Genomic DNA, 18,392 nt, shown 5'->3' with positions numbered 1-18,392 from the left:
TCCCTCCAATAACTTGTCTACCACTGACATCAGGCTCACTGGTCTATAGTTCCCTGGCTTGTCCTTAGCATCTTGCTTAAATAGTGGTACCAGGTTAGCCAACCTCCAGTCTTCCAGCATTTCACCTGTGACTATCAATGATACAAATATCTCAGCAAGAGGCCCAGCAATCACTTCCCTAGCTTCCCACAGAGTTCTTGGGTACACCTGATCAGTTCCCAGGGATTTATCCACTTTTATGCATTTCAAGGTATCCAGCACTTCCTCGTCAAGATTTTTCAAGATGTCACCATCTATTTCCCCACATTCTGTATCTTCCATGTCCTTTTGCACAGTAAACACTGATGCAAAATACTTGTTTAGTATCTCCCCTGTCTCCTACGGCTCCGTACAAAGGCCGCCTTGCTGATCTTTGAGGGGCCCTATTCTCTCCCTAGTTACCTTTTTGTCCTTAATGTATTTGTTAAAACCCTTTGGATTCTCCTTAACTCTATTTGCCAAAGCTATCTCATGTCCCCTTTTTGCCCTCCTTATTTCCCTCTTAAGTATACTCCTACTGCCTTTATATTCTTCTAAGGATTTACTTGAATTATCCTGTCTATAGGATATGCTTCCTTCTTTTTCTTAACCAAATCCTCAATTTCTTTCGTCATCCAGCATTCTCTACAGCTACCAGCTTTTCCTTTCACCCTAACAGGAATATACTGTCACTGGACTCTTGTTATCTCATTTTTGAAGGCTTCCCATTTTCCAGCCATCCCTTTATCTGCGAGCATCTGCCCACAATCAGCTTTTGAAAGTTGGTACATTGTCTCTGTGATTTGCTTCCAGAGTCTGGAAGAACGCCTCTGTGAATGGGATTTGAATTAACCAAAAGAAAGTGACTAATGAAGTGACCATTGTTTGTTTGTGAGACCTTCTTTTGCAATCAGACTAGATTAGTGCAAAGTAGCAGAGGTATAGTAATTGTGAGGTATCAGAGAAAACATGGTGGCACTTACACTTAAAAGAGTGGAGAAAGTGATAAAGTGCTGGGCATTCCTCCAAATGACTGCGACTGCTTCAACCAAGCAGGATGGCCTGGTGTCATGAATTCTACTGCTGGTCATGGGGGAAGAGAAGATCCCACCGATCACCACACTTTTCAGCAGTGAGGTTTTTAAATCTTTCACCTCACCTTAAACCTATGCCCTCCAATAACTGGTAAGTGGCAAGTGGTTCTGGGAATGAATATGATCAGCCAGAAATTGATTGTGATAGATATCACAGAGGTGGTAACAGGAATTAAAACATAGAGTTTAATAAGATTCAACAAGAAAACTAACTTTGCCTCATGGTAAGATTCCCTCAATCTTGACACAGTGTGCAATTAGCCTAAAAGCCCTAAGATTCAGGCTTCATGATTCTGTATCAGGGCACTTATTAACAGGATTCCCTGAAACATACCATTTGCCCTCTAGTTACTTGCTGTACCTGCCTGTTTACTTTCCTTTAGTTATGCATATGGACTAGATGCCCAGGTCCTCAACTTGTCTAGATCGTTCTGAAGCCTCACTGCACATTCCTCACAATGAACAATCCCACTTCATTTTGTGTCATCAGCAAACCCTGAAACATTACACAAGTCATCCAGTCCTTCATCCCTCATCCAAGTCATACGTACATAAAATAAAAATATTGTGAATAGCTTCGGTGTAAGCACTGATGCCTGCATTAGTCAATCCCTGCCATCCGGTCAACCTATTCCCAAACCATGCCAGTATATTTCTGCCACTCCTATGTACTTTAATTTTGCCAACTAACCTTTTGTTTGGAACCTTATCAAAAGCCTTCTTGAAATGTAAATACACTATGTCCACTGGTTCCCTCTGACAATTCTGTTAGTTACATCCGCAAAAAGCTCCAGAAGGTGTGTTATACATGATTTCTCTTTTATAAACACATGCTGGCATTTTCATATCCCATTTACGCTTTCCAAGTGTTAAGCTATCACATCTTTAGCATTGAGACTCTAGCTTTTCTCCACTAATGATGTTAGGCTAACTGGTCTGTAATTCTCTATTTCTTTCTCTCCTTCTGTTTTTTAAACAGTGAGGTCACAATTACCACTCTCCAAGCTGTAGTGTCTGATCCAGTCTATCGAAATTTGGAAGATGAACACCAATACATCCAATGTTGCCACACTCACTTCTTTAGTCTGTCTTGCCCTGTTAGAATTTTAGATGTTTTAATCAGATTCTCTCTCATTCTTTTAAATTCTAGCAAATATGGGGCCATTTGATCTAATCTCTTCCAATGCACCAGTCCTGCCATATTTGCTATCAGTCGAGTGACCCTTCTCTGCACTCTCTCTTTGGCATGGAAGGGAGAGTTGTATCTGCCTGGAGATTGATAGACCCTAGAGATTTGTTAGCTTTAAATCCCATGAATTTCTCGAGCACCATCTGACTCATGGTATTCTGTATTTGTAGGGAAAGCAATTATTTGGGAGTACTGGAAGAATATTTATTCCTAAACAAACTTCTTTCCAATTTGCTGCTTTATTTGGTGTGTAGGTTACCAGGGTGATGGGAAGACATGCACACCGATTGACGTATGCTCTATAAACAATGGAGGATGCCATCCCTTGGCATCATGCACTTTCACTCCAGGTACAATAGCGAATGTGGTATGTAACAATCTGTATGTCCAATATCGAGAATGTACAACAGAGCCATTTATCAGCAATGAAGTTGAGGCATTTAGATAGCAATATTTATCTAAATTTACTGTGGTAATTAAAGCAAAGACTTGAAAGACATGTTCTATCTGCTGAGTTTGATAAGCATTTGAGTTCAACTGTTCTTTATTGCAAATAAGATTTGGGTGTCATAAACTTTCTAATCATTAAGACATAATCTGTACCTTGTTATATTTAATAAGCAAACCATCTTGAATGACTTAATCATTAATTCACTGTGATTGTTCAACAGTATCCACAAGCTTTGACTAATGCTACAAAAAAACAATGATCGATTTTTAGTCCATGACCCTTGTGAACCTTTGTTGTACAAGTTGACTTACAATGCAGAAGATTGAATTCCTTTCTCACAATCTATGCTCTAGACCACCAATGATAACCTTCTTATCACTTTTCATACTTTGTCTCATTAAAGTTAGTTAACATTCATAGTTGTTTCTAAAATGGTCAATAATAGTCATGGTTGGAGGAGTCCACCTCCACTATCACTGCCTTGGTGTTTCAGGCCATTATGCTGATATCAACCTCCATGGAAAGAATGGTCATCTGCTTTGAACTGGTGACATGACAGGCAACTGAGTTCAGTGACCTGTGCACTGACTTTAACTTGGAGAGAGGAAGGTCTTGTCTTGGCTGGTTAGTGCCTCATTAAAGTGCAGCAAAATGTGCACTGTACTTGATGAGCAGGGAAGTACAGGTGGGCCATCAAAGGGAACACGAAGAAAGTATACATGGAAGTGGGACTCCATCTAAAACACTTCCACTCCATGCACCTGTGATTCATACCCGTTACTCAGCTGGAGTACCATCAGCTGCCTCCTGTGCCAAAGGAATAGTCTGTCCGTTGTATTTTATGCTTTGGAGATATTCAGAATTGACCAACAAATTTCCATATCCGGATTTATTTACCAATGCTCTTTAAAAAATTTCTGTTCTTATTTCTACAGATTCTTATTTCAGTTTATGTTCCATTTCTCTTTAACTGTACATCTGCTGCCACCTCTGCTGGGTCTGTCCTGCTGGTGAGACAAGACATATCCAGGGATGATAATGGTGGTGTTTGGGGCATTGTCTGCAAGGTCTGATTCCCTGAGTATGATTATGTCAGGCTATTGCTTGACTAGTCCATGAGACAGCTCTCTCAATTTTGGCACTAGCCCCCAGATGGTGGTAAAGAGGACTTTGTAGAGTTGACAGGCCTGTTTCTACCCATTGTCTTTTCTGGGGCCTAGGTCAATGTCAAGTGGTTTGTCTGGTTTCATTCCTTTGTTGAGACTTCACAGTGATTGATATAATGAAGTTGTTTGCTGTGCCATTTCAGTGGGCAAGTGAGAGTCAACCACATTGTTGTGGGTCTGAAGTCACATGTAGGCCAGATCAGGTGAGGATGGCAAATTTCCTTTGCTGAAGGTCATTAGTGAGCCAGATGGGTTTTTCCTGACAATTGACAATGGTTTCATAGTCAACATTTGTTTTTGGGTGGCACGGTGGCTCAGTGGTTAGCACTGCTGCCTCACTGCACCAGGGACCCGGATTCAATTCCCACCTGGGGCAACTGTCTGTGTGGATTTTGCACGTTCTCCCCGTGTCTGCGTGGGTTTCCTCCGGGTACTCCGGTTTCTTCCAACAGCCCAAAGATGTGCAGGTCAGGTGAATTGGCCATGCTAAATTGCCCGTAGTGTTAGGTGCATTAGTCAGGGAGGAATGGGTCTGGGTGGGTTGCACTTTGGAGGGTCAATGTGGACTTGTTGGGCTGAAGGATCTGTTTCCACACTGTAGGGAATCTAATCTAATCTTATTCCGCATTTGTTTTTTTAAAAATTGAATTCAAATTCCACCATCTGCAATGGCAGGATTTGAACCTGAATCCCCAGAATATTAGCTGAGTTTCTGGATTAATAGTCTAACAATACTGTTGCTAGGCCATTGCCTTCCTTGTAATGTCCAATCAAGTCTGAACAAATTTCCCAGAATGCTTTGAAGGCTATGATGCTTCTGTTTAAGTAGGGTCTGTCTCTGTCCTGCACCCCTCTATTTTAGTTCATAAACCCAAGCAGCCTTTTGTATTGTTTGACCATACAGAATTGGAGTTTGGTGAAGATGTTTGCTGATTCACAGGGAAGTCTGGAAATTGATATCTAAAATTCTTTCCTGTACCGCTTATGCATGCCAATATGAAACCTATCAACTTTATATGTAGGCAAAAATGTTAATTAGCTATTCTTGTCACCAACTCCATCTCATTGTAGAAGTAATTTGTTTATAGAATAATACTCTGAACAGCTTTCTGGGATTTTGGGAGATTTAGAATCAAATTATTGCAAACTCTGCTGCTGCCACAGTCTTTAAGTGTAAATATCTTGCAACTTCTTCTGAGTAAAACAATCCAAACATTCCTTTGCTGTCTAGCAATCAAACCACTTAGGCCTATTGTCAATTAATCTGTAAAACAGATCACATTACTCTCTTCATTTACCCTGAGTTTAAGGATACAGTTCCAAAACATCTTATAAACTTACTAACAACTTACTAAGTTCAAAAATGTGATAGTTTGAACTACTTACACTCAGCTAATGCAGAAGTTGCTATTTGTTGAATTAAAACAAGCTGTCAGCTGAAAAAACTAACCTATTGTATGCTCATAACATCAAGTGCAATATTATCAAACTTGCATCATTTGATATAAGCTTGAAAAATGGATCTGAAGAAAAAGAATAAAACTTTTCTTTATGTTTTCAAATCCTTTGTAGCTTTTCAACTTTCACCTTCAGCTTTTGCTACAAAGGAATCCAATAGTTTATTGACTAATCTTCTTCCCTATTGATCACTTCTTATCTGATTTAAGCCAGCCAAAGAGTCAAAGTGTGTGGTCAGTTTGCTACTGCAGATGAGTAAGTGCACAAAGCCACCCTACATGTTGATAAGATTGCATAATGGAAACTAAATGCAATTTGGAAGCAAAATGCAAAGCCAGGATCCAAAACTGAAAGGTTGATACAGAAACAGCACAGCAAAGAAAGGTTATTGCGTTCAACAAGAAGGTTGCTCAGCCATCCAAAGGCAGAAGTTTACCAACTGAAAAATACAAAATGCAAGGAAAGACAGAAAAGAGTAGAATAATGCATCCATCATTAAATTAGGGTCTTTCTAATATTGGGGTTGAAAGTTTAATAGTCATAGAGTAACAGAGATGTATAGCACAGAAACATACCCTTCGGTCCAACTCGTCCATGCCAACCAGATATCGTAAACTAATCTGGTCCCGTTTGCCAGCACTCTACTCATATCCCTCTAAACCCTACTTATTCATATACCCATCCAGATGTCTTTTAAATGTTGTAATTGTAACCAGCCTCCACCACTTCCTCTCGCAGCTTATACCATACACGCACCACCCTCTGCATGAAAAAGTTGCTCCTTAGGTCCCTTTTGTATCTTTCCCCTCTCACCCTAAACCAATGCCCACTAGTTTTGGATTCCCCCACCCCAGGGAAAAGACGTTCTCTATTTAGCTTCTCCTTACCCCTCATGATTTTACAAACTTCTACAAGGTCACCCCTCAGCCTCCGATGCTCCAGGGAAAACAGTCCCAGCTTATTCAGCCTCTTCCTATTGCTCAAATCCTCCAACACTGGCAACATTCTTTTCTGAATCCTTTTAGGTTTCACAATATCCTTTGAGTTTTTTCATTGTTTGGGTGAAATGTAGCATTGAGCTATTCTCAGATCTCATCAGTTCACATCTCAATTCAGTTAGTTGTTTTGAGTTCCATAGGTGGCCACTTGGGATCTATCTGTAGATAGCAGGTAGTGAAGCTTTGTATTTGATAGTGATGTCAAATGGAACACGATTGATCAAAGTCTGTAAACAAAACAAGAGAAGTGAGTGTTATAAAATTAATTATGAAGCAGTTCACTGAAATTTAATATTTTGTTTTAAAAGAATAATTTCTCAGCTGTGCTTGGGTGGGACTGTTTTTAAAACAATATTGTTGATTTGTTATTGAGAGATGGGTTGAGGAAAAGTTCACAAGAGGGGATGGTCCTAACCAAGCAGTATCATCATATTGTTGGTAATGTGCTCTTGCTGGACAACAATGCTAGCTCGTGAATTAGTTTTTGACTCTAGTCTGTTCCTTCATCCTTAAAGCTGTATTTGATTTTCTAATATTGCTCTCTAATTCTGAATATTCTCCTGTTTACTGATCCAGATTTTCAGAATCGAACTGTGGCTGCAAAATATGATTATGTGTTTATCTAACTTTGCTATCTGCTTGTGTGATATTCCCTTCTGCCTAATGACACAATTACTCACTTTATAACTACATCTTCATTAAAAACCAATTCACTCATATGAAAAATATAATAAGTATATCGGCCTTCTGGTCTCATATTCAATATAATCATGGCTGAACTTAGATATCAACTCCACTTTCCCATTTTGAGTCTCACATCCCTGGATTCCTTATTGCCCAAAACATATACTCATTGACTGAGCATCCCCAGCTATCTGTGTTAGAGAATTCAAAATTAACACAATCCTCTGAGTTAAGAAATTTCTCCTCATCTCAGTCCTGAAAGGGTAAACTCTTATCCAGGGGTTATGTCTCCAGATTCAAAACTGTCCAGCCAGAGGAAACAGTCACTCAATATCTTCCTGGTTAAACCTTTCACAAATTTCATACATTTCAGTTAGACCACTTCTTATTCTTCTAATCTCTGGAACATAACCTAATTCCATGTAATCCCTCCTCATTAGTCTGCCATCTCATCCCAGGAATCAAGCTAGTGAACCTTGATGCACAATCACTAAGCTATGAAGCCTAATACTAAAAGCAGTTCTCTGCGTATGATCTATTAAAGCCCTATATAATTGCAGGAAGACTTCCTTACTCTTGCTATCTTGAAATAAGGGGTAAAGGCCAGCACACAAATTACCTTCCTAATTTGTTGCCTTACTTACATTTTACCTTTTTGTATGTAATGTAGATGGGCTCCTAAATTTTATAAAATATAAAGTATTTACTAGTTTCTCACCTTTGAAAATATATGCTGCTTTTCCATTCTTTGTACCAAAGTGGATCATTTCTCACTTTCTGATGTTATTTTCCAAAGCTTCAGCTTTGCTATCACTTAATCTGCCTGTATTCTTAGGTGATCTGTTTGTGGTCTCCTCACACTTTCCTACCTAGCTTTCTGTTGTAAGTATACTTGGATTTATTCCATTCGGTCGTCTCATTTTTTAAAAATTTAACCGATTTCTAAAATCAACCTGTTCAGATTTGTTATTACACACCTCTGGAGCAGGTGGGACTTGAACTCAGGCTTCCTAGTCCAGAGGTAGGGACACTACCAGTGTACAACAAGAGGACCCTAATCTCCTCATCTAAATGATTGATATTGATTGTAAATAGCTGAGGCCCCTATACTGAGCCTTTTAGCATTTGGTTGCACCTTGCTATACCAAAAATGACCCATTTATTTTGACAATTTGTTTTTTCTGTCCAACCCTTGCCAACAGAACGCCTCTAATTTTATGCACCCTAATCTCATGCACCCTAATCTCATTTCAACAACCTCCCGGATAGCACTTTTTCAAATACTTTCTGAAAACCAAAATTTATTTTGCTTACATATAAGGATTCCTCTTATCTAATGTAATGGTTACAGAATAAGTTTGAGGAAGTTCTGGAAGATTAAAACTAATGTATCCACTATCTCTGGAGTCACCTCTGTTAAAATCCTGGAATGTAGGTCCTTAGTCCCAGAGATTTGGTGGTTATTAGTGATTTCAACTATATTCTCGAATATTGATTACTTTCAGTTTCTCACTCTCTTTAGGCCCTTGGTTTCCAATAGATTCTTTGCGGTTTCAAGTGTGAAGACTTGCAAAATATTTGTTTAACACATCATTTCCTTATTTTCCATTATTCTGTCTCCTGTCTCATTAAATTCCCACAATTCTGATAACATATACATATTTTATATGTTTCTGAAATGATATATGTTTCTCTCAGTATTGGTTATTTTGTGAAATGCAAGCTGCCGGATGGTAACTACTGTTACGACAGGGAAAAATGCATCTCTGAAAGGTACATTGGTGCAAAGAGCCCAAGAGCCCAAGTGAGTTACTTCATCAAGGAAGTCAAGAAATCCTCCAACACCCAGCATGTTAAGCAGAATCTGTACAAAATAAATGTTTCAGGTTTCATCACATTTCTTCATAATTGGACCTATTTAGAGATTTTAAAAAATTTACAGCAAATATAAGCACCAGGAAAAGAAGCAGGGGAAGAAAGTACATAAGGGAGAGTTTGCAAAAGTGGCAAAGGACAAAAACAATGTGAGTGCAAGGCAAAAATATGATGGCAATGAGACAATAAAATAAGCAAAACAATGTGCCTGAAGGAGCTGTAATTAGAAATAACAGAAACATTGCCAACCGCTGTTGATAACAACTGGGACAAAGGCTATGATCTGAAATTGTTGAATACAATGCTGAGAGCAGGCAGCTATAAACTAGCTGAAAGATGAGATGCTCTGTCAAGTTACATTCGGACAGTGTAGGAGATCAAAGTCAGAGAGATCAGAGTGAGAGTGAGGTGGAGAATATAATAACAAACAATAGGAAGCTTAGGATCATAATTGCAGACTGAACAGAGATGGTCTGCAATACCATCAATGAATCTCTACTTGGTCATGGAGTGTTTGATGATGGTAGGAAGGGATGTGACAAAAGGAAAGGTATTTTATCTCCTTTACCTACTTGGGGCAATGTTGCAAAAAGGGGTGGGAGTGTCAAGAGTGATTGAGAAATAGGCAAGGGTGTTTAGAGAGAATGGCCTCCTCAGAACATTGAAAGAGGAGTGGAGCAGAAGATGTTTTTTTGGAATTATCACCATGCCCTAAGAGATAGAAATGGTGGAATATGATTCAGTGAATGTGAAGGCTGATGTGTTTGAAGCTAATGACAGAATGAACCCTATACCAGTTCTGTCAGAAAGCTGAAAGTTTGAAATCAGAAATATGCGAAATGGAACAAACACGGTAGAGGGACTTGTCAATCATTGTGGATTGAGAAAAAAGTGAAGATGGCAGGGAAGATGAATGAATTTGAATGAATGATTTTATTGTCACATATATCTAGAATGATACAACGAAAAATGTTTTGTTGCTAGAATCCAGTGTCATTTTGAGTTTCAAAAAGAATAGAAAGAAATTACTTAAATAGAGTTCATCTGTTCAAATTGGGTCTCAAACATGACTTCAGGGATTCTGCAAGGTGTTCTGGGCCTCAAGAAGGTTCACTCCAGTGATGTCACCAATGATAACGCTGATGCCCCAGGAGACCCTGGCTCTGCTGCTGCCGTTGACTCCATCAAGAGCCTCTACTCCTGGCCTCGCCCAGCCATTAGAATGGCAAACTGGCAGAATGGAAAGCAAAGGAAGCATGACATGAGGAAGTGTAATCAATGTAGGTGTGCAAGTAGATGGCTTATAATAGACATTGGTAGATAGCCTTTCCTCAGAAATGGAGGGAGAGGAGTCAGAAGCATGAAGTCAGAGATAAATCATATGAAGGTAAGGAAATGGGAAATATTGGAAGCAATTGGTGATGAAATTTGTCTGCAGAGGTGAGAGCAGGAAACAGCACTGACACAGTTACCAATTTTTCAGAAAAGGAGTTCATAGAAGAGTCCTTAGTAAAATGAAGAAGGTTCTAGATATCACACAAAATATGAACATAGCTATAATCTGTGCACATACTCATGACAAGATCTTTTATTTTGAGGAATTTGTTGAATGTAAGAACGTATGGTGGTCGTTCGGCCACAACTCAAAGAATAGAGATTTAGAGGGACTGGCTGTCCATTTTGAGAAAAAGATGGTAGTGACTAGGAATTTGGAATTTGTCAGTGCTGGAGGGCATGGACAGAATTGCAGATGTAGGTAGTGCATACCCTGGACAAACAAGAAAATTAGAATTGTAAAGGGAAAAAGTCAGTTTGAGGAAAGAATTCGTCGAAACAATAGATCTACCTGCTAGACATCTTTGTTGGTGTTGTAAAGGAGATAGAAGAAGATTTGTGGGGTTAAGGAACTTGAAGTTGGATGCTGTGGTAGTGTTGGTATGGGAAGTGGGTTGGACTTAAGGTGCTTCGGAGAAGTCAAGGATGGAGTAGTGTTTATTGCTTTAGCTTTCTCTTCATATCTTTGAAAAGGCCCTGGAGCAATAAGAATAGCCTTCTGCTCAGCTTGCCATTATGTTACTTCTGGGGTTGTCAATTGCACTCCCATTTTTACAAGCCACCCTGAAACCAAAAGCTGACCAATCAGGGTATTTTTACCATGTTGGGTTTACCGAGCTCGGAGTTGTCCTGACTCTGTGTTCCCACCCAGAAATGAAAATTCAGGCTTTGGTGCAAGAGGAGGTAAGAGGGCATATCAGAAATTTGCCATAAAGACGTTTTGGTGGTATCCCATGTTCCACCTTGTGTCAATTTGAGATCATTCAAGGAGGTGATGGCCCAGTGGTATTATCGCTGGACTATTTATCCACTTGATCCAGATTATGTTCTGGGAGCCCAGGTGGAATTTGAATTCAGTAAAAAATCTAGAATTAAGAATCTAACAATGAGCGTGAATTGATTGTTGGGAAAAGCCCATCTAGTCCACTAATGCCCTTTAGAGAAGAAAACTGCCATCATTACCTGGTCTAGCCAGACATGTGGGTCTGTGACTCTAGACCCACAGCAATGTTATTGTCTCTTAAACTGCCCTCTGGGCAATTAGGGATGAGCAATAAATGGAGGTCTCATCCCATCAATGAAATTTTTAAAAATTCAAAACTTTATTGTCCACGATTTAACTTACTCCAACACCCACTATCAACGTCCTGGAGATTACTATTATATATGTGGCTACAGAGCAAATCAAAAGCTCAGAATCCTGCAGTGAGGAAGTCACCTTCTGACTCCCCAAAGTCCATCTACCATTTACAAGGCACAGGCAGGAAAGAATTCTTCCCACTTGCCTGGATGAGTGCAGCTTCAACAGCACTTAAAAAACTTGCCATCATCCAGGACAAGGACAGAGACAAAAATAAACTGCAGATGTCGGAATCCAAAGTAGACAGGTCGGAGGCTGGAGGTGAAGAAGTTGACATTTCAAGTGTAACCCTTCTTCAGGATTGGGGTGGGTATAGGATGAGCTACAGATAAAGGGGTGGGGCAGGGTGGTGAAGTGGGGATAGATGAAGACAGGTAGAGGGTATGACCTGGTTGGTCAGTGGGAGGAATGTATCCGGTTGGTGGTAGGGAGCAGTGGCAGTGAGAGGTAGGGGCTGCGAAGGGCATCGGGGATGGGAAGGGAGGTTATTTGAAATTGGAGAACTCAATGTTGAGTCCTCCAGGCTGTAGGGTGCCCAAACAGAAGACAAGGTGTTGTTGCTCTAATAGCCACTGTGGTTTGTTTTGGCAATGGAGGAGGCCAAGGATGATCATGTCGGAAAGGGAGTGGTTGGGGGAATTGAAATGAGTGGTGACTGGGGGTTCCGGTCGGCCCCTACAGGCCCGGCTGAGATGCTCGGTAAGTCATTCCCTAAATTTACGTTCAGTCTCCCTGATGTAGAGAAGACCAAATCAGGAGCACCTGAAGCAATAAACGAGGTTGGAAGAGAGGCATGTGAACCTCTGTCTTACCTGGAAGGATAGTTTGAGGCCCTGGATGGAGGTGATGGTGTGGTGTACTGGCAGGTTTTGCAATTTTTTTCTGCTTGCCAGGGAAGGTACCTGGGGGTTTGGTGGTGGGGGTGGCATGAACCAAGGACTGTCGGAGGTGACAGTCCTTGCAGAAGGCTGAGAGAGGTTGGGAGGGGAAGATGTTCTTGGTGGTGGGTTCTATTTAGAGTTGGCCAAAGTAGACAGGAAGGAGGCTGGAAGAACACAGCAAGCCATTCAGCATCAAGAGGTTTGGAAGCTCCCTCCACATCCACCCCCAGTCCAAAGAAGGTGACACCTGAAATGTTGACTTCCCCCCCCTCCTGATGCGGCCTGGTGTGATGTTCTGAAAATGTGTTGCTGGAAAAGCGCAGCAGGTCAGGCAGCATCCAAGGAGCAGGAGAATCGACGTTTCGGGCATGAGCCCTTCTTCAGGAATGAGGAAAGTGTGTCCAGCAGGTTAAGATAAAAGGTAAGGAGGAGGGACTTGGGGGAGGGGCGTTGGAAATGCGATAGGTGGAAGGAGGTCAAGGTGAGGGTGATAGGCCAGAGTGGGGGTGGGCGCGGAGAGGTCAGGAAGAAGATTGCAGATTAGGAAGGCGGTGCTGAGTTCGAGGGATTTGACTGAGACAAGGTGGGGGGAGGGGAAATGAGGAAACTGGAGAAATCGGAGTTCATCCCTTGTGGTTGGAGGGTTCCTAGGTGAAAGATGAGGCGCTCTTCCTCCAACCGTTGTGTTGCTATGGTCTGGCGATGCATGTCCTTGGTGGAGTTGGAGGGGGAGTTGAAGTGTTGAGCCACGGGATGGTTGGATTGGTTGGTCCGGGTGTCCCAGAGGTGTTCTCTGAAACGTTCCGCAAGTAGGCGGCCTGTCTCCCCAATATAGAGGAGGCCACATCAGGTGCAGCGGATGCAGTAAATGATGTGTGTGGAGGTGTAGGTGAATTTGTGGCGGATATGGAAGGATCCCTTGGGGCCTTGGAGGGAAGTAAGGGGGGAGGTGTGGGCGCAAGTTTTGCATTTCTTGTGGTTGCAGGGGAAGGTGCCGGGAGTGGAGGTTGGGTTGGTGGGGGGTGTGGACCTGATGAGGGAGTCACGGAGGGAGTGGTCTTTTCGGAACGCTGATAGGGGAGGGGAGGGAAATATATCCCTGGTGGTGGGGTCCGTTTGGAGGTGGTGGAAATGACGACGGATGATACGATGTATATGGAGGTTGGTGGGGTGGTAGGTGAGGACCAGTGGGGTTCTGTCCTGGTGGCGATTGGATGGGCGGGGCTCAAGGGCGGAGGAGCGGGAAGTGGAGGAGATGCAGTGGAGGGCATCGTTTATCACGTCTGGGGGGAAATTGCGGTCTTTGAAGAAGAGACCATCTGGGTTGTACGGTAATGGAACTGGTCCTCCTGGGAGCAGATGCGGCGGAGACGAAGGAATTGGGAATATGGGATGGCGTTTTTACAGGGGGCAGGGTGGGAGGAGGTTTAGTCTAGGTAGCTGTGGGAGTCAGTCGGTTTATAGTAATGTCCGTGTTGATTCGGTCGCCCGAGATAGAAATGGAAAGATCTAGGAAGGGGAGGGAGGAGTCTGAGACGGTCCAGATAAATTTGAGATCGGGGTGGAAGGTGTTGGTAAAGTGGATGAACTCTTCAACCTCCTCGTGGGAGCACGAGGCAGCGCCGATACAGTCATCGATGTAGCGGAGGAAAAGATGGGGGGTGGTTCCAGTGTAGCTGTGGAAGATGGACTGTTCCACATATCCTACGAAAAGGCAGACATAGCTGGGGCCCATGCGGGTGCCCATGGTGACTCCTTTGGTTTGGAGGAAGTGGGAGCATTGGAAAGAGAAGTTGTTCAGGGTGAGGACCAGTTCAGTCAGTCGAAGGGGGGTGTCAGTGGAAGGATACTGGTTGGTACGGTGGGAAAGGAAGAAGCGGACGGCTTTGAGTCCTTCGTGATGGGGGATGGAGGTGTACAGGGACTGGATGTCCATGGTGAAGATAAGGCGTTGGGGACCGGGGAAGCGAAAATCATGGAGGAGGTGGAAGGTGTGTGTGGTGTCCTGAACGTAGGTGGGGAGTTCTTGGACTAAGGGGGACAGGGCCGTATCGAGGTATGCAGAGATGAGTTCGGTGAGGCAGGAGCAGGCTGAGACAATGGGTCGGCTAGGGCAGTCAGGTGATGTTCTTCCAGCCTACTGCTGTCTACTTTGGATTCCAGCATCTGCAGGGTTTTTTTTATCTCTATCCAAGTTTGTTCCACTGCGAAATCTCTTCAAAGGTTGCCCCTTTGAAGAAGTTCTCTGCCTCCCTCAGACATGCACTCAGTGAGTCCCTTTCTCACTACCACAATGCCATAACCACCTCAGCCCTCCAGCTCTTTGACCACATTAATTTTTAAATCATTCAGGACAAAGCAGCCTGCCTGTTTAGCATTGCACCCACAAACATTCACTTCCTCCGCCATTGACACACAGTATCACCATTGAAAAGATACTATGCACAAATTCATTAAGTGTCCTTAGTATCCACTAAACTCCTGACTTCTACTACCTAAAAGGACAAAGGCCGCAGATACTTGACAACACCACACCACAACTTGCAAGTTCCTTTCCATGGCACTCACCATCCTGACTTGGAACTGTATCACTGTTGCTTTCCTGTCACTGTGTCAACATCCTGGAACTCTATCCCTCCAATGGCATTATGCATGTACCTATGCCAAATGGACTGCAACAGTTCAAGAAGGCAGTTTATCACCCTTCCACCCCCCCCCCCCAACACTATCCATCCCCCCTCCCCACCCCCCACAGGCAAAGAGGGATTGAGAGGGATTGGAAACAAATGCTGGTACATTCAAAGGCCACAACCCATGAATGATGAGAAAAAAATGGTTTGATTTCCTTATGGTCCTTTGTCCATTGGCCTACCTTGACTCCCAGTCCATTAACATCTCAATATCAAAATACTCATCGTGGTTTTCAACTCTCTCTATGCCTTCACTCCTCACTATCCTGACCTATAACCCTCTGAAGTGCTATGTTGTAGGAAAGATGTGAATGCATCGAAGAGAGTGTACAAGCAATTTACTAAAATGCTTCAAGATATAAGAAATTAATTATTCGAATAGATTGAAGAGGTTGGGAGAGAAGAAGGCAGAAAGGAGATCTGATTGAGGTTTTCAGATGGGCTGGACAGAGTAGATAAGGTGTGCCTATCTCAATTTTATGAAATAAACAAGAATGAGAGGGAATAGGTTTAAAGTGATATGTAAACAAAGCAAAGGTAATGTTAGAAAAAAGACTTTGCCACACTGTACGCTGTTGGGGTTTAAAATGCACTGCCTGAAAATGTGGGGGAGGCAGGTTCAATTGAGACTTTCAAGATGGGGTTAGGTGATTTTGTGGAAAGTAGAGGTATTCAGGGATAGGGGGGAAAGGAAGAAGATTGGCACGAGATAATAGATGAGAAAAGAGAGATAGTGCAGCCATTATGGATCAAATGGCCTCTTCCTACACTGTTATAACTTTGTGAATCCTCTCATGTATCTCTAAGTTTAATTGCTCTACCAATACTGGTTGCTTCTGCAGTTTTTTTAATATATATAGTTCTCTTACTCCCTTCATGTGACAATGTGCACTGTTGAATTATACAATGATACAAAACTTGAATATGACTCCAAATAAAGATAACTTAATTGCTTTATCTTTATCACTATCATCAGTTTTCTACAACTAGAGCCTCTTTCTCATTCAACACCCTTTCTTTATCTTATCAATAGTTCCACTTCTCATACACATTCATACTCCATCAAAGGAAGCTTCCATTATAAGTCTGTTCTTGTTTCAATACCATTCTGTACCAGTCATTGTTAAACTCATTAAAATGAATGACATAAACTTGGGTAAGTTCCTTTGCAGAACAAATTGCTTTTCCTGCAGTTATCAACTGAATAATATTCTCTGTTGTATGCACTTTCAATTGACTTAAACTTGACAGCTAAACTTCACAACTAATACTGTAATCTCAAGAGAAATTAAGAGCTTTCTTAACCCATTTCTTACCTTCCCACACAGATCATATTTTATGTCTACACTATTGAATACTGCTAGAGGACGCAGTTTTTTTTTGAAAGAAATGTGTAACAATTGGTTTAGAAAGAAGTCATTATTTCATGGGGTCCAGAGTTAGATGTTGAAAGCAGGTTTACAGACTACAGCCCTCACCATGAAAGTGGATATCACAGGGATAGGGTCCAAAGTCTAGAGCATTGGCCCATAGGTATGATTCTGTGAGTATGACTATAATAGTCTTCTTCTCATGAGCACAGCACTAATGCACTGTGGATGGCAGTCACTCGCCGGGTCTGAAAGGAGGCTTCTGGTTTTATAGTAAAATAGAAGAGTGATTTCTTTTAATTTACCTTGTACTTATAGATCAAAACTGCTGACTGCACATAAGGACACCAGTCTGGAGTATTTCAGACTGTGGCTGCCTGCACATAATACTGTCCCTGGGGTTTCTCTCTCTTTCTCACTAAGACTTTTCATCTCTTTATGTACTGTAATATTCCTTTATTTATGTTTGTACAAAGAAATTGATCAAATATACAGTGAAACCTGAAAGGGTTCAGAAAAGATTTACAAGGATGCTGCCAGGGATAGTGGGTTTGAGTTATAGAGAGAAGCTGAATAGGCTGGGGCTGTTTTACCTGGAGTGTTGGAGGTTGAGGGATGACCTTGGGGAATCCAAAACTAGAGGGCATAGGTTTTCGGTGAGAGGGGAAAGATTTAAGAGAGATTTAAGGGACAACTTTTTCATGCAGAGGATGGTGCGTGTATGGAATGACATATCAGAGGAAGTGGTGGAAGCTGGTACAATTACAACATTTAAAAAGCATCTGGATGGGTATCTGAATAGGAAGGGTTTAGAGAAGTATGGACCATATGCTGGCAAATGGGACCAAATTAATTTAGGAAATCTGGTCGGCATGGGTGAGTTGGACTGAATGGTCTTTTTCCATGCTGGATATCTCTATGACTCTATGATTCTAGTTTAGTGGCTAAGACTTCTCTCTTCATATAATCACTCCTGACTGTGTCTTCTCTGTCTTTGTTCTTGGATATTGTGTCTGAGAAATGTAACTGTCATTCTCAATAATTAATATTTGTCATTTAGTGCAAGGCTTTGTTCTGTAGTTCCTTTAAAAGGTCCTTAACATAGTCATGTTCCTTCTTTACTTTGCCTTGCACTAAGACATCATTGATTGCTTTCATGTTCACTTCCAGGTTTCTAGACATTGCTCTTTCGAAAATCGCTGGCACAGAAGAGATGCCAAGTTTTAGGTAGTTGATGCAATCAATGCTGCCTGAATGTAGGCAACTGGATTCTTGGCTGAAGGGTATCTGCCAGCACCCATTATTGGAATTTAGTTTTGTAAAACCTTATTTTTTGCCAATTTTGCTGAACCATCATTGATGAATGTAATGTGAGGTATTCCACTTTTGTTTAACTGAGTGAGATCCACAGATAATTTTAGTTATCCAATTGATTTATGAATCTGTGCACCATTGTGGAAGTTCTGGAACTGGTGTAGTGACTCTCCTTTCAATCATGCTTTGTAATTGAGATTTTACTTTTCCCATCAAAGAATGAGGATTTTTTTTTCTGGGAGTGTACAAGCAGATAGATTTACTATCTGTTTGCAGAGTGATGTGATATTCCTGCTTCAACGTACTTAAAACTTTGAACATCTTTGGAAATTCTTGCTGAAAGTTTTGTCAGAGATCTAGGTGAGTACGTACATTTCCTCTCAACAATAAAGTATTCTAATTCTTTAGTACATTATAAAGATTCATTGCCATTTTGTCCTCTTTGAGCATGTTTTGTGCTGATTTGCCCATATAGCAAAGGTCACATTCCTAGACCTGGGAGTTTTATG

The 18,392-nt window shown here is 41.6% G+C and overlaps 1 protein-coding gene across 1 annotated transcript in view; it reads left to right on the top strand.

Annotated features, from left to right (window-relative positions):
• Positions 1–18,392, top strand: part of cubn (cubilin (intrinsic factor-cobalamin receptor)) — a 295,475-nt gene that overhangs the window by 13,661 nt on the left and 263,422 nt on the right. The window contains exon 10 of the mRNA XM_072574987.1: positions 2,556–2,651. Within this exon, the coding sequence (XP_072431088.1) occupies positions 2,556–2,651 (96 nt within the window). The remainder of the gene's footprint in view (positions 1–2,555; positions 2,652–18,392) is intronic.

This window comes from Chiloscyllium punctatum, chromosome 8 (genome assembly GCF_047496795.1).
Source record: "Chiloscyllium punctatum isolate Juve2018m chromosome 8, sChiPun1.3, whole genome shotgun sequence".
Taxonomy (NCBI): domain Eukaryota; kingdom Metazoa; phylum Chordata; class Chondrichthyes; order Orectolobiformes; family Hemiscylliidae; genus Chiloscyllium; species Chiloscyllium punctatum.
The sequence above is the reverse complement of the archived record's forward strand: the minus strand, read 5'-3'. Positions and strand labels throughout refer to the sequence as shown.